The following is a 16,223-nucleotide window of genomic DNA, read 5'->3' as shown; positions in this document are numbered from 1 at the left end:
TCATTTGCAAATGTATCCTCTAAACATGTAAAGTAACCCTCCAACATACCAACTAATTTTTCTTGGTTCCTCTTGGACTTGACTTTCTTCGATCCAAGAGGACGCTCAATTTCTTGAGAATCCTCCAATTCAACTCCACCAACACTTGGTGAATTAGAAGTTGAATCTTCACCGTCACTTTTGCGACCTTTTTCCTTTGTGGGGCAACTTGACCTTGTCTCAAAAACGCTACTCCACTTTGGATTATCTTTGAGTATAACATAACAATGATTGAAAAAGACAATTTTTCTTGTTGTTGGTACGTCATCTTTGCCTCGGACAACTAAAAAATAAAATGGTTATAATTAGACTAAAATAATCACTAAGACTAAGATAATTAAATTAAAATAATAATTAGACTAAGATAATAATTAGACTAAGACGGAAACAATTATACTAAGACTAAGATAATCAATAATTGACAAATTGACGAAGTTGTAATTACCCGACTTTGTATTGTTGTACCACTTGTATGTCGAGCCTCCACCGTATTCACAATTGCAACAAACTTGTTCATCATCTTTGAAATATATTTCCATCTACCGCTAATTGAATCAGAAGACCTATCCGACCCATATGTTTGATTGAACTCGTTTGTTATACGATTCCAAAATCTTTTTGCATTTTGGAAAACACCAACAATAGAGTCTTCACTAATTTTTATCCAAACAAGACATAGAGCTTGATCTTCGGACATGTTAAAGTGAGTTTTTGTGTTTTGCTTGAGTGCTACCACTTGCTTGAGTTGTTTGAGATGCTTCAGATGCCATTTGGTTTTTTTTTTTTTGAAAAACTGATTTTGAAGAAGAAGAAATATGATTGTTGGAAGTGAGTGTGAGTTGTAATGGAACAAATGTTGTATATATACCAAAGTTTTAATTTTTGACCGTTTTTTACCGTTATGACTTTCTGACCGTTGGTGAACTAGCCGTTAGCACTCCGGACGGGATGTTAGATTCCGTCTGGAAAAAAAAATATAGCGAAACAGGATGTTGGATTCCGTCTACTGAGTTTTGTAATCCAGACGGAATCTAACATCCCGTCTGAAGTTCACAAATTAGCCACTATCTCGGTTGAAGGTTTCACCTTGGGAAAATAGTCACTAATTATTCACCTATACATTGGGCACTGGTTTTCCACAAAATAGAGGTGACTATTTTCACAAACCCCCCATTTTCACCAGCATTGGGAATGGTATAACGAGGTATGGAGTAGTAAATGAGCAGTCAATTATTAGAGACTGAGGTTTTGAGGATGGGCTTTTATTGAGAGGGACCATTTTTAAGGATAGTCCCTAATCTCACACGTGTCACAGGCTCAGAGCTCACGACCGCTTAACTTGGTTTTAGTTTTGTGGGGTTGGGTCCAGACTGGATCAGCTTTTCTTATTAAGTTTTCATCTAGGCAGAGGTTATTTCTTATTAGGATCAAATCGTTGCTCTCCATGAGCCTAAATTCTTTCCTAAATATCAATGTTGTCTTCAAGTTCAAACCATTTGGGGATAACAATCCTTGTAACGATTAAACTTTCATAAACACGTTTTGAAGTGTGCAAGTTTCATCAAGAAAAATAGAAATGCCCTTCGTTTGAAGACTTCCATACTACAACGTTTGGTATTTGCTAAATATGGGACCTAGTATGAGCACAACGTTCAAATATAAATACTGTCACACTCACGAACAGTACTATTTTCAGTTGCTCTGAGATAATGTCTTCTTTAGAAATGGCAATCCTTAATCTCTGTTAGAAATGGCAATCCTATATAATTCCCTCGCTGAACATTCAGAGAACCCATGCATTATTTATTCATATCTGGTGCATATTCAATAAAAATTACAGCCAATTCTGTTCACATTCTACATATATACGCAAGAAAAGTAACTTTTCACTAATCTTGTGTAGACTTAGTACATTATTACAATGTTCAACAACACATCTACATAGAATACAATGACAGCGAGTGAGCAACCAAACAGCTTTTCTGCTCAATTGTCAGCGATAACTGCAAAGAATACAAAACAATGATTCAGGTATATACTGGCATAACACCGTTGAATCCATTTTTCCTAGACTATACTCAATGCAAGACAATGCCAGAAGTTCACTGCTACACATGTTTGCACTTTTATTCTGTGCCACTCAATGCCTAAAAATGGACTTGAAATGGCAGAGTCAATTAAGTGTGAAGTACTCAGATACCAGTTTTACCAACTAAATTAAACTTGAACTTTTAGGCTGTGCTTGGTATGAAAGCACAGAGGCTCCTCACACTACCTAAGCAATTTCTTATATACTAAACTACGAAAGTTTGGATACTACTCCAATCTGCAACAATTACATAGAGTATAACCTAACAGAAAATTCACGCTATGACACATGTCGTCTTAATTTAGGATCCGTCAACAGATTAGCAATGCAAAATGCCAAGGAACCTTGAACCTTGAAGTATATCATCATATCTCATAGATAGTTGGAAATGTTTCTGGGTTCAATTCAAGATATTATATTTTCTGCACTGCATCATCACTCCACTATTAGTTACTCTAAAGCATATAATAGGCGCAAGATATAATCAAATTCACGTTTCTTTTTTGCCAGATATATGTGTATGAAGTGCTTGATAATTTTTCTTACTAAAATTCTTGAATTGTCATTGTATGTTGCTTTAGACTAGAGTTTTGTTGCATGTGGGAGACCTTATAGACTGTTATTTAATTTGTAGCTGTTTTCTTCAACCAATGTCATGAGAATAAATTATGTTATGTGCTATGAAGGCAACATAACAGTCTATAAGAAAACAGCTACCAATTGAAAGTTTTACAGCCGGAATTCTCTTACGACAGTTAACTTCGCCTTTACACTAAAAACTTAGAGTATTTGCAATCACTATTGCTTTAGTTATTGTCAAGGAAATTCATATCAAGGAACATGATCTTAATTGTTCTTTACACATTTTGCTTTTAGCATATTTGTGTATCAGAAATTCATATCAAGGGAAATTCATACAATGTCCAGAAAAAAAAAACAAGCTCCACTTGAAAGTAATGTAGACACAAAAGGGGGGGGGGGGGTGGGTAAGGTCTCTATCAGGGTTAAAAATGTTTCATACAATGCAACACAGAAGAGCGTCAGAGGATTGAAGGAATGAATAGCTAAGACCTCTGCCTGGAATAAGTCTGAGAACATATCTCAAATAGTCAAATGTAACAAGTCCAAGAAAAAACCATGTGCAAATGTAACTAATGTGTGGAACAGCCCGTGAGTTGCATAGGAAATGAGACAATCATTTCAAACTTAGAAGTCACAATTGAATTGAATACCTAGCTACAGATGTAGTGATTGCAACATTTTCATACAAAAAGATAAAGGTAGCTGAAGTCTCAGGTACAAGTTCACAACAATTCAAATAGTTGAAGGTAACACAGAGAACTAGAAGCATTTCAATTCTCTAATAAGCTGAATATGCAGATTATAACTTAGGAGACTCGCAGACCGAATATCTTAAGTACCAATACTAAAACATCAAGAAGCGACTCCAATCTCTACTGAGAACAATTAAATAAACATAACAAAATTCCTAACAAACTTCAATTTGAATCAGTATATTGAACAAGAATAGGAAATCTCTACTTACATTTGAACTAAGATTCCTGATAAGATTCATAGTAGCTGTAGTTCAATTTCTGCGACCATAACTGCTCATTATTTTCCTCTTGCACATAAGTAGGCTGTTCCACATGATGCTTTTCATACCCGTAGTTGAAATCCACTTTACCAACAGAATCATCCTTTGAATCATTATATGGATAAGAACTCCCAAAGAAATACTCTTCAGTTCCCTTCCACTCATTCCCATAACCATGTTCATAACAATTCTGTTTCACATTTTTCTGGTAATCTTTTAACAAACAAGGCCAATAACCGAAAATACTCCCGCAAGGTTCAATGTAGTCACTTGGTGGTAAAGGCACTAGACTTTCATAACCAGAATAACCATTTTCTTGACTTGTGTAATCATAACCATAATCTGGCAACTCTTGGCGTAAGTTCGACTCGATGGGGATGTCTAAATCGTGCTCATTACTAAAATCATTGTCGTTAAAAAGCGGCGTAAACCCATTTTGTGGATTGGGTATGTGATCAACATGGTCTACTTCCTTATGTATTTCATGAGGAGTTAACGAATTGTCGTTAGAAGGCGGTATAGACTCGTTTTCTACCTTCGGTTTCTGACCATTCTGGTTTGGAACTGATGAAGAACGAGGATAACAGATAATATCATTTGGTGGAAGTGGTTTTCCATAGGTAGTAGAGATATCATAACCACCACCATAAGGTGTTGTATCATATTCAGGGAAGTCAGGTTCATTAAACTCTGAAGTAATAGTACTAGGAGTAACCATATTATAACTAACAGTTACCTTAGATTTATTTCTTTTTTTCTTGAAGAAATTCATTGTTGAAGAATAAATTAAGATTGTGGAATTTGAACTAACCTGGTTTTGATATTAGAGATGGAGAAAATGCAACATTGCAACTACCACTGATAGATGTGTTTCATCTGTTTTGTTAGTATTTTGACAAGGCACATGATTCAGATATGAGGATTGGTATTTGTGGCTATAATGATAAAAAGGACAACAGTGGAGTAGTGGAGTGTTTGCTTAATTGCTTCATAATTCCGTTTTCCATCAAAATACTGAATGATTGAACGGGTTTTAAGATTTTAACACGCATCAATTTAAGCACATTTTTTATTTCTTTTGAGCAAGAAACACTATACGTCTATGACTAGTTGACTAACTGAGAACTGAGTTTCGACATAATAACGTACTATTTTCTTGAAAGTAAATTGGGAAGCTCGTGTTTACCAAAACAAAAAATTGGGAAGCTCACTTTTTTATGAATTTCGATAGTTTTTATTTTTTATTTTTGACAATTATGTTTTAAATGAGATCAATAACTCACGTTGGCGGCATGTCACTTTCACAGTTTCACATGGCTGCTGTAGCCAAGGACAATGACTCAACAGGCTGTCACAAATCTGGGTCCAATAAATGAATGAGATATTGAGAAGTTCTCTTATAATTTTTATTTATTTATTTATTTTATCTAGTTTCCAAAAATTAAAAGAAAATTATGAGAATTCAAATCCCAGTGGTGTTCAATCATGAATCATCTCATCTGGTGCTAATTTTTAACTTCAAGATGTCTAGAAATCAACCAGTCACATTTGTGTCTTGCTGTTCTTCTTCTCATTTTCTTGTTAAGTCTCTTGATGTTCCATTTTTATGAGGATAGACGATTATAATTAAGTATTGCTAGAGAAGTTGATTGAAGAACATAAAACCTAATCAATATATACCAAACACTTGAATAAGGAAAAATAATGTGTTTAGTTGATGAATAATTGGTGCTTAACCAAATTAAAACGAAGCTGTTTAAGGGGTTGAACCATACTTTTATAGTTGCACTAAGTGCCAAGAGTAACATTTATGTTCATTGAATTAGGTTTTTTTTTTTTTTTTTTTTTTTTAATCTTCCATTGAATTAGGTTGAACCTTTAGTAAAATAAAATATAATTTCCCTATACTCTTACTTACTTAGGGGTGTTGTAGCCAAAAAAAAAAACTTAGGGGTGTGCTTGAAATTGACTAAACGGACCAAACCAGGCAGTTTTAGTTTCGATTTTTCATAGTAACCGGTTCCGTTCAGTTGAGAAAATTAATAACCGACCAAGTTGGTTTGGATCATGGTTTTCAAATTTTAAAACCCGTAATACCCGACCCGAATTGCTCTCTAGTTAGGGCTTGATAAATACTTGATAGATTTTGACCCTTAGGTGCCAAGAATACATCTTAGCCATTAGATCTTGTTATAAAACATAATTACAAACATAATTCTCAATCTAGCCGCCAACTCTTTCTTTCTCCCTCTCAACTGCTCCTCTCTCCTCCAAATCCCTAATTTCTTCTCATCTCTCTATTCAAATCTCTCTCTCATTTTCTAAAAGAACACTCATTTAAAATATCACAAACCACTCACAATAGTTTGAATTGATTTCACAATAATTTAAGATCACTCCATGCTTAGTTCTTTGGGTTTTAAGTTGGAAGTTGGAACCCTAAAATTTTGTAGGTTAAAAGAAAGATGTAAAGTAATTTTTATTTATTTATTTATTTATTACCAAGTGGAAATTTTATTGATAATAATAACGAGTTTTACAAATAATTAGGACAATCGTGCAACAAGTTACGCCGCAAGTCATTTTTGAATGACAAATTCTATCATCCTAAATACAAACTTGTTAGAACCAACTGTTATGACGTTGCAGTCCATAACTTTCTGCAATCTCTTAAAGAGTTTAACAGATTGTTGTGCCAAGAAACCAAAAGTATCGAAATCGAACGGAATGAAACAATGCTAGTTAGCTCTACAAGCCTTCCTCGTGTTTCTCAATCTTCCTTGCCGCTGCTCTATTAGTTGCTTCTCCCCCCTCAAAGACTCAATTCCCAAGCCCTATAAATGGAAAGGCTCCAGTTACATCAACACACTCATGCCTCCCCTCAAACCAACTGTAGATCAATACATCTATAGGCCGAAGTGTTGATCTTCTCTCATTCGGATCAGTGAGAAAATTCATGGGAGCCTCATTTTTCACTTGTACTCCAGCCCTCCAAAATGCATCACATAAAATATCTCTGACATTATCATGTCGGTATTTGAAACTTGAAAAATGTCTACAATGTGCTGCATGGTCCCTGAAAGCATATAGTCTATTTTTTTTGCAAAGAGGGCATAAACCACCATCAGAGTACAAAGGAATCATGAGACGGTACCAGAGAATAGAACGATACTCCACCGGCAACATACGCTGACCAAGTCCCTCCATCGAAATAGCAAGTAGAAAATCATTTGCGTGTTTTGACTGTAAGCATCCAATGACTGCTTTCTGACGAACATATAACACAAACTCGATCCCTCTCAAGACTAGCAACAATCTTACCATATAACGCTTCCCCCCAAAACTTTATGTGGTTTTAAGGGGACGGTAGCATTCACAACCATAGAACTGTGGTCAAAATCGGGTAAACAAATACTCAATGCATTGCTAGCAACATCAAGAATCTCATCCAAAGGCACTAGGCCACAACTCCTAAGAATGTGGTTCTGAAGCTCAGAAATCTGACAATGGGAGGGCACAAAAGCAAAAGTAGAGACATCTGTGACACAATAAATACCTAACCTATCAAGACATAATGGGAGTATTGATAAACGCCACTGCAAATCACCGAAGTTAGGACCATCAGAAACTACAATATATTGGAGAACACTACGGAGATTCCGATTAAAAGTCTTAGCTGCCTCTCTGAAAAGGGATGGTGGACAAGTATGAATTGCAAAGACCAACTTAGGGTGCCCAACACAAGCACATAAAAACGCTAACTCACACTGTGGATCTTCTAATGTATTTAAACGGTACATCAAAATCATAACATTTTCAACACGCTTGCGGGCAAGACCCATGACAAAGTATGCATGAGTGTTGACCGCACCTCCAAGCAACCTTATAACACCCGTATTTTTCCTTCCTATTTATTAGTGCTTAGAAATAAAATATTAACAAAAAAAAAAGTTAAAGCAAAGATAATGATAATGATAAATATAGAAAGAGAAAAACTTGAAAGTGGGATAAGTATAGTTACCAAAAATAAGGGGTGGGGTTTTGGGGGTTTTGGTTTTACCAAACCCTTGTTCTTGTTTTTGGGGGAGTTTTTTTTTTAAAGAAAAAAGAGAACCAAAAGAAAAAGAAAAGAGACGTGTGTGAGAGAAAATGGAGAGAGAGCAAACCTTTTTGTAGTGAAAGGCAAAGAGAGAAAGGAGCCGAAGGAAGAAGACAACATTCTCAATGCGTAATCGATTTTCGAGTTTGTTACATAAAGAAACGTTTTTGCTTTTCGATTAATTCTGGTGAGTAGTCTAAATCTTTTATTTTAAAAATTTGTTTGATTGATTTATACATATTTTAGTTAGTAATTTGATTATTTGGTTGATTGGAATCGTTGATATACAAAGAAATGATTTAGTTTGATAAAAGCCATAATGAGTTATTGACGTCCAAAAATCCTTTTGCTATATATATATATATATATATATATATATATATATATAATTCTTCGTGAGTGCTGTCTACCAAACCGTATGCAGGCCTATTTTTTTTAGTTGTTTTCAAGTACGGGTACCTCAAAATAAAATAGAATGTACGGGTTGTTATATTTAGCTACTGGTGCAACTTATTTGAATTGAATTTGAATTATAAAATATAAGTGGTAATGATTAATTGTCATACATGCTATAGAAACAACATTTTAGAATACTATTTCAATTAATGATATATGTGATCAATAACCAGAAGTGCTTGACTGTTAAGCATGTATATATACATTCATCTGCTCCATGTATGGTTAAATACAAAGTTGTCTTACTTGACATGACACACAAGATGATATCTAGCATCTTGAAAGCGATGATTATGTGTGCTTGAAATACACTGTCGACTATTTGTTCATCTTGCTTGTGCATTGGAATGTTTATAAGAAATAAATCATGACAGGGGATGCCAATGTATTGGTATTTTAGACGAGTTTTGATTACTTAGATGGATGGTATAAGGCTAAGTCGCCACACTTTAGTAATGCATTAGCTTAACCTTATCTTAGTTTTGAACTTATCTATTACCTTTGCTTTTGTATATAGACCCTAGATGAGCATGACCCTTCCTATTAAATCACATGAGGTCTCAAATCGTATATATCTAATACTAATAACGGATGTATAGTACTGACGTGGGTGTCTATGTTGTTGCAAAATTTGGTGTTGTTTGGTCCTGTTCAAGTCATGAATTTTGTCTGATTTGGAGACGAATTTCAGTGTGTTTAGACATTGATTTTGGTTTTCTTTAAAGCACGTTAAGTAAGTGTTATCCGACCTCTTTCAAACTCAAAAATCCCCATAGCATTTCGGTTTATGTAGAAGGAGTTACACCCTTCGGAAGTGGGCACGTCAGAATTTTCTAACTGCAGAAATCCGGTCTGTGCCTGGTTTGGAATCGAGTTTTCACATAGTTAGGGTCAGATTCAAACTCTCACCAAAACATGAAAAAGTGAGTTTTATGAGTCTTCTTTCCAACCCAATTGGCCTCGTCATATTCTAAGGTATGTGGAGATAGATATAATGTCTGTAAGATTGGTTGATAGAAAATAGTGCGTCAGAAATTAGTTTCTGCGCACTGTGTTCAAGTCCAGTTTTAAAATAGTTAGGATGAGAGTTAGAATTTTTATAAAACATAAAAGAGTAAGATCTGAAAGTCTGCTTTCTATTCCAATTGGCCTCATCGCATTTGAAGTTCCTTGGAATTAATTATGACGTCTGGAAGTTTGACTGGCAGAAAACAGTGCGTCAGGAATCAGTTTCTGCACACTGTATTCAAGTCTAGTTTTCGCACATTTAGAATGAGATTTAGTATTTTTGTAAACATAAAAATGTAAGTTCTATGTGTTAGACTTTCAACACAAAAAGCCTCGATGCATTTGGATACCTGTGGAAAGAGTTGTGTCATTCGGAAGATAGTCCGTTAGAAATCTAGTTTGCTGAAAATTAGGATTTTTACTGTTTTCGACCTAAATTTTCTTCTAGATAGGCTGAGGTTAGGACTTCGAGTTTTACATGAAGAAGTAATTATACCTATCCTAGTTTTCAAATAATCAAGTGGTGTATCATTTGGATGAATGTAGAAAAAATTATTGCTTTGACAAGTTGGCTAGAAAACCTACCGTGTTATCCTTTATGTGTATGAACCTGCTTTGGGAAATATGTCTAGTAATGCACTAAGATTCTCTTAAACTCTTCTTGGGTGTTTTATATAGTGTTTGTAGCCTACTTTTAGACTGTGGTTTTATTTGGAACCGACATGGTTCATAAGATCATTTTTTTTAGAATAAAAAATAGAGAAATATCTATTTGTGAGATTTTGGATTTAAAAGTTCATAGCGTATCTCTGGGTATGAAATTTTACGTATATGATTGTGAGAGTATTTGAAACTTATTGTATGTGATTCTATATAGTATAAATTGTTGTTTTTCTTAAAGGTACATACAAGGATGTTGATATTTATTGGTTAAGAGCTACGTAAGGTTTGATTCTAATCTTGAAAGATTGGATACGTAGGCAACCTTATGTACAGGTGCAGCCACTATATTATATATTATATATTAGTTTTTGTAATAACTATATGTATATAATGTTAGTATTTAATTGTGTACGTGATTGTTACTATTTGAATTGTATTTGATTGATGACCATTCGTATTGCGTTCAATGATATTTAAATACGTGATTGATTTGCATTGATGCGTGAAAATAACTTTATGTAGGTGTGATCAATTGTTGTGCATGATTAATGATAGTACAATGATAAGTGAGCTAAGAATAATATTTTCAACGAGTTGACCACACCTTTAGAACTCTCCATGCCTCAGGATTTGGTAATGATATATTATGACTAGAGATATCATGTGATATGAAGGTATTCATTGAATGTGCCATGAATGACCTATTAGTGTTATGATGGGTATTCTTTGAATGTGGCGGGAATGACCCAAGGTATTCATTGAATGTGCCATGAATGACATGTTAGTGTTATGATGGGTATTCCCTGAATGTGGTAGGAATGACCCAAGGTATTCATTGAATGTGCCATGAATGACCTGTTAGTGCATGATGTGTGATAAGAGCCCAAAACTATAGTTTTAACCCCCTAATATAATTACATTTAGACCAATTATGTGTATAATAAATATGAGTTAGTACTGTTTACGTGTGTTTATGTATTTCAGGCATTGGAGTCAAATATGTGAAGAAACATGTCACTTTTGCGAGATAAAGGAGCAAAGGTTGGTTGCTAAGAAGCTCTATGATGAAAGGCCAAGATTCAAGGAGAAAAAGCCTTTTTAAAGCCCGGTCAAAGCTGAAAAGTCAAAGTCAACGCGGGTAGAAATAAAGCATAAAAGTCAACAGAACTTCCACGGGCCGTATCTTTGAACTCAGACCTCGGAATTAGGCCTATTATATGTCAAACCGACCGACTCAGAAAGAGCTTTCTAACGGTCCAGACCTTTACCCAATCAGAGGAGAAGAAGTGGACAAAAAAGCTATTACAGTAATTTCCAACAGAGAAATCCTTTTGGGACATTTTTAATTAGGTTTTGGGATTGATTTAAGGGCCCAAAACATGGCTCCAAAGCCTATGCACAAAATTGTAAACCTAGCCCTCTCTTATATAAAGAGGACTAAGACATAACTCTCAATATACTTAGACTAAGATAGATATAATTAATTAGATATAGATAGTTAGAACTTAGACTTAGTTAGGTTATTAGTTTAAACTTAAGTTAGTTATTGTTTTTCATCATTCAATTAGATTAATAAAATCCAAGTTTGTTCTTCATGATGTCTTCTTCTTATTTATATGTTTATGATAGTCTAATGACTTCTAGCTAAACCTCCATTAGAGGGGTTTGATGAAGCTTGATGAAGACTTGATGTGTTAGTTAGGATTATTACCTTTTAAGAGTTTCACTCTAGTAGGTTAGTTGATTCGCCATGAGAATGGGTTGGACTTCCTCACATGCTAATTATTAGTTGGTAGAGATTGCCATGAGTAATTAGAGATCGAACACTTAATCTTCTTTGATTAGGATTGCAATAATCTACACTAGCATATTAGGAGTACATCAAGTAGATTCAAATCCCCTTAATCCCTTCTCCATATTCACATTTTAATATTCAATTATTATAGTATAAGTGATAAAACGGTAAAAACGATAGTTTTACCTACGAATACAATTACGACAAGGTAAGTAAAAGTAAAACTGATTCCTATTCTATATATTATCAAAGTTTTCTACTCTCGATGCTATTGCAATATAGTTGGAATAGAAAATTCATTCCACTCCTAGTTCTTTAGAATTCTAAGTTAACTACGATTATTAGTCTATCAAAGTTAATGAGAGTAACGATACGATTATACTATGATGGGAGACTACTAATCAGGATACGATAATTCAAACTACGGAATTGCTAATTTGACTATATGAGGAGGAATTAGGGGGATTTGATTCCACCTTAACTCGACTTAATTAACTAGCGAAGATTCGTCGTAATCCTAATTGCAATGCTTTCGCATAACAAATTGGTATTTCTAATCCCTAATTATTCATGGCAATCTCTACCAAAATAATAACTAGCATGTGAAGCAATCAAACCCATTCTCATGGTGAACTAATTACTTTATAGAATTGAATAGATTATCACAATGATTTCTAAGCTAACACAAACAAGTTTTCATCAAGGCTTCCTCAAACCCCTTTAATGGAGGTTTTAGCCTTGAATCATTAAACTATCATTTCTATATGAATTTAAGCAAGACATGATATAAAGATTATAAATTTACTAATTTGATCTAATCAAGGATTCACAACTGAATTAACAATTAAGAAATGATTAACAACTAATACTGAATTTAGATCTAAGTAATTTAATAAACCAAAACTAAATTTATGAATAACTAACTACTTTTATTAATCTAATGAAGAATTATCAATGATTCAATAAACTAAATTAAAAACAAGTAAATCACTAATTAAAAAATGGAGTCTAAGCTAATTTATTTATGATCTAGGTATAGCTAATGAGTCTGCCTCCTTTCCTCCTTTCAACAAGAGAAAGAGATTCCCAATTTCGTGCATGGGCCTGGAGCCATGTTTTGGGTTGGAAAATCGAGCCCAAAACCCAATTTCTTCAGTCCAAAGAGGTCTTTTCAGTTGGATTTGATTTCAATAGACTTTTCGTTCATTTTTGCTCCTCTGATTGGGTCAATGTTTAAACCATTGGAAAGATCTTCCCAAGACGGTCGTTTTGACATAAGGTAGGCCTAATTCTAAGGTCTAAGTCCAAAGATACGGTCTTTGGAAGTTCTGCTGACTTTTGTGCGTTGTTTCTGCCCGCGTTGACTTTGACTTTTCAACTTTGACCGGGTTTTAAAAATGCTTTTTCTCCTTAAATCTTAGCCTTTAATCATAGAACTTCTTAGCAACCAACCTTTGCTCCTTTATCTTGCAAAAGTGATACATTTATGCACATAATTGACTCCAATGCCTGAAATATCTAAAAGCACGTAATCAGCATTAACTCTTATTTATTACTCGCATAATTGGTCTAAAAGTATTATTGTTAAAGGGTTAAAACTACAGTTTTGGGCTCTTATCAATAAGCTAAACATATTATCTAAGTTCAATTGCCATATTAGTATAATTTCAATTCATTACTCTCATTCGTTTTGTTAAGATCGATTAAACTAGCGGAAACTTACGTTTAAACAACTAGGAGTGGAACGAATTCTCTACTCCACATATTTCCAGATAACCGAGAGTAGATAACTTTGATATATAGTTCTTTGATTAAGCATTTAGTTTTACTTATTTATAGTATAAATAGTTAAGAGTAGGTAAAACTATTGTTTTACCATTTATCAAATGGCGCCGCTACCATCTTAGTTATGTTTAAATTCGTTTCCTTTAGTATTTTCGTCCCTACCAAAACCACATTAAACCCACCCACCTTTGTTTGGTTCTGACTGTGTTTGTTTGGTTCAGAAATATTTTTTTCAGAATCCTACACAGAGCGCACCCGTGCCCATAGTAGGCTATCTTGGAAGTCGCGCGCTAAAAGCTCTTGGACATTGGTCGGGGCAAGAAGCGCGCTTTCTTTACACCTATTTCCAAAGCGTGCGTGCCACCCACTCTTGAATTAGCCTGATTTTCACAGGATAGTTTCCAACTTTCTTCGTTCAAGTTATTTAGTGTTTCGAACTTCATGAATACACTGTGATTGCGTATATAAGACGTTATTCAAACGCGTAGCAAGGAGGCATTCAGGTACTCCTTCTTCCACTCCTCGCCTCTCCTGTTAGAAGATTTTTTCTAGCATATCAGGGTTGTTTGAATGTTGTTAGTGGTTTGTTCTTATTGGCCTTAACCTTGTATGAGATTAAGGTCCGATACTAGTAAACCATCTTCTGTTATTTATTGCAAACATCAACGCACATGCCTATCTAGAATACCACACACTACACCTACACCAATGGCTAACGAAATAGAGACTCCTCTCTCTGATTTTTACAAGGCCTTTAACGATAGCCTTAAGTCTTGCATCGTTCTTGTAGACCCAGTGGGGGATTTTCGAATCCCCCCGAATATATTTAATTTGTTACTAGTTTTTCATAGGTTAAACCATGAGAAGCCTTATTAGCGTATGCGTAGGATAGAACAAGTTCTTAACACATTTCATCATCTTACCATTGGTTTGGAGCAAATTAAATTGAGGGTGTTTCCTTTCACCCTCGCCGATAAGGCGACATCTTGGTTAACTACCCAAGCGACTAATTTTGTGGACTCATGGGCCAAACTTGTTCAATTATTCATGGAACAGTTTTACCCACCACTGAAGGCAGATGAAATACTTAAAAAGATTCATTTCTTCCGCCAGAATCCTCATGAATCCTTTTCAGAGGCCTGTAATCGTTTCACTGATTTTCTCATCGAGTGTCTACATCATAACCTTGCGAAAGACACGCTTTTGTTGCCTTTTCAAAGGGCTTTTACATCACCATCTGAGAGGTTCTTGACATAATGATGGGGGTAGTTTCCTTAGTAAAGGTGCCTCAAAGGCTTATATGTTTTTGGAAGATCAATTTAAACGTCAAAATAAGCGGGGGTGTAATGGCATCCCTCGCTCGATAATTCTTCTTCCACGATTAAAGTCGCCCGGTATGTTTGAGGTTAAATTTGATCCTGAGCTTAAAACTTTAATCGAATCTCTCACTAAAAAAGTAGAATCCATTTCTATCCAACAACAACCTACTCCTGTCATGAACGTCAACACTCTTCCATGTAATTTCTGTTACAGCCTTGAGCATCCCGACTCATATTGTCCTCTAGTCTATGAACAACCATCCGCACAACCGGACAATGTTTGTTCCATTAATAGCAAACCTAACGCCCCTTGGACGCAACAACCCAACTTTGGTTGGAGAAATAATCATCAAGTTACACCTCCAGGGTTTAATAATCAAAATATTAGGCCAGTGCCCAATTACAACCAAGCTCCACCGAGACAAGGACAAGGACAAGGTAATTATAATAATAATTATTATGCTAATAGAGGTATCGTTCTGGTTACTAATAACTATCGCAACCCACCTGTTAATAATCAACGTGAGATAGTTCTAGTCACACCACTTGTGACCACTACACCTTCACAACCGGATCGTTTCAATGCCTACACACAGGCTAGCCAACAGTTGTTACAATCCTTTCATCATTCTAACCAACAAGTTCTACAATCCATTAATCATTCCATCCAACAGTTAGCCCAAGAGAAAACCCAACCAAAAGGTGTGTTTCCAGGTCAAGCCATACCTAATCCTAAAATCCCAAACACAGCCTTTGAAGTAACCGGTAATCCTAGTAATGAAAATATAAACGTAGGTGAGCTAAATGTCATCACCACTCTCTATTCTGGCAGAGTGGTTGATAACGCCGTAACTATGCCTGTTGTTACCCCACCAGTGGTCCCTACACCTGATATTTTACTAGATATCGAAGTAGTAACTGATGATCCTACTCATGTAGAGGTACCAGTTAAACCTTAACCCAAGAGAATAATGGCCAAGGTTAAAACTCCTATTGATCCATATGCTAAATATAAAGAGAACCCACCGTTTTCCCAGAGACTAGCCATGTTACACAAGGATACAAACTTTGATGAGATTAGCACTACACCATATGGACTGATTTGTAACGGATATGCATCCGTCACTAAAAATATTAGTAACGGTTATCTTGCGTTGACACAAAAGCGTGACAATCTACAGTAACGGATATTAGTCACGTTTATTTTCCGTTACTAAAATTAGTCACGGATAATATACGTTACTGAAATTAATTTCAGTGACATATAAAAACCGTTACAATTCATTTCCAAGCGTTTATTAATTTAGCCCAGCGTTTGTTTGCAAACCGATAAAGTGTTGGTATTTTCCGTTTCTGACATTTACTAACCGTTA

General features: G+C 35.1%; 1 protein-coding gene and 1 non-coding gene across 2 annotated transcripts; both read right to left on the bottom strand.

The window, feature by feature from the left end:
* Positions 1-1,821: 1,821 nt before the first annotated feature.
* Positions 1,822-4,954, bottom strand: LOC147485859 (uncharacterized). The gene is made up of 2 exons (XM_086573325.1): positions 3,675-4,954; positions 1,822-2,042 (listed from the first exon to the last, which is right to left on the bottom strand). The coding sequence occupies exon 1, from the start codon at positions 4,495-4,497 to the stop codon at positions 3,682-3,684; it is 816 nt and encodes a 271-aa protein (XP_086429451.1). The 5' UTR covers positions 4,498-4,954; the 3' UTR covers positions 1,822-2,042; positions 3,675-3,681.
* Positions 4,955-14,614: 9,660 nt separating this feature from the next.
* On the bottom strand, positions 14,615-14,718 carry LOC147485858 (small nucleolar RNA R71). The gene has a single exon (XR_015203395.1). It is a non-coding gene; the product is annotated as a small nucleolar RNA R71 (small nucleolar RNA).
* Positions 14,719-16,223: the final 1,505 nt, after the last annotated feature.

The sequence above is a fragment of the Coptis chinensis genome, chromosome 7 (genome assembly GCF_015680905.1).
Source record: "Coptis chinensis isolate HL-2020 chromosome 7, ASM1568090v1, whole genome shotgun sequence".
NCBI lineage: Eukaryota > Viridiplantae > Streptophyta > Magnoliopsida > Ranunculales > Ranunculaceae > Coptis > Coptis chinensis.
The sequence above is the reverse complement of the archived record's forward strand: the minus strand, read 5'-3'. Positions and strand labels throughout refer to the sequence as shown.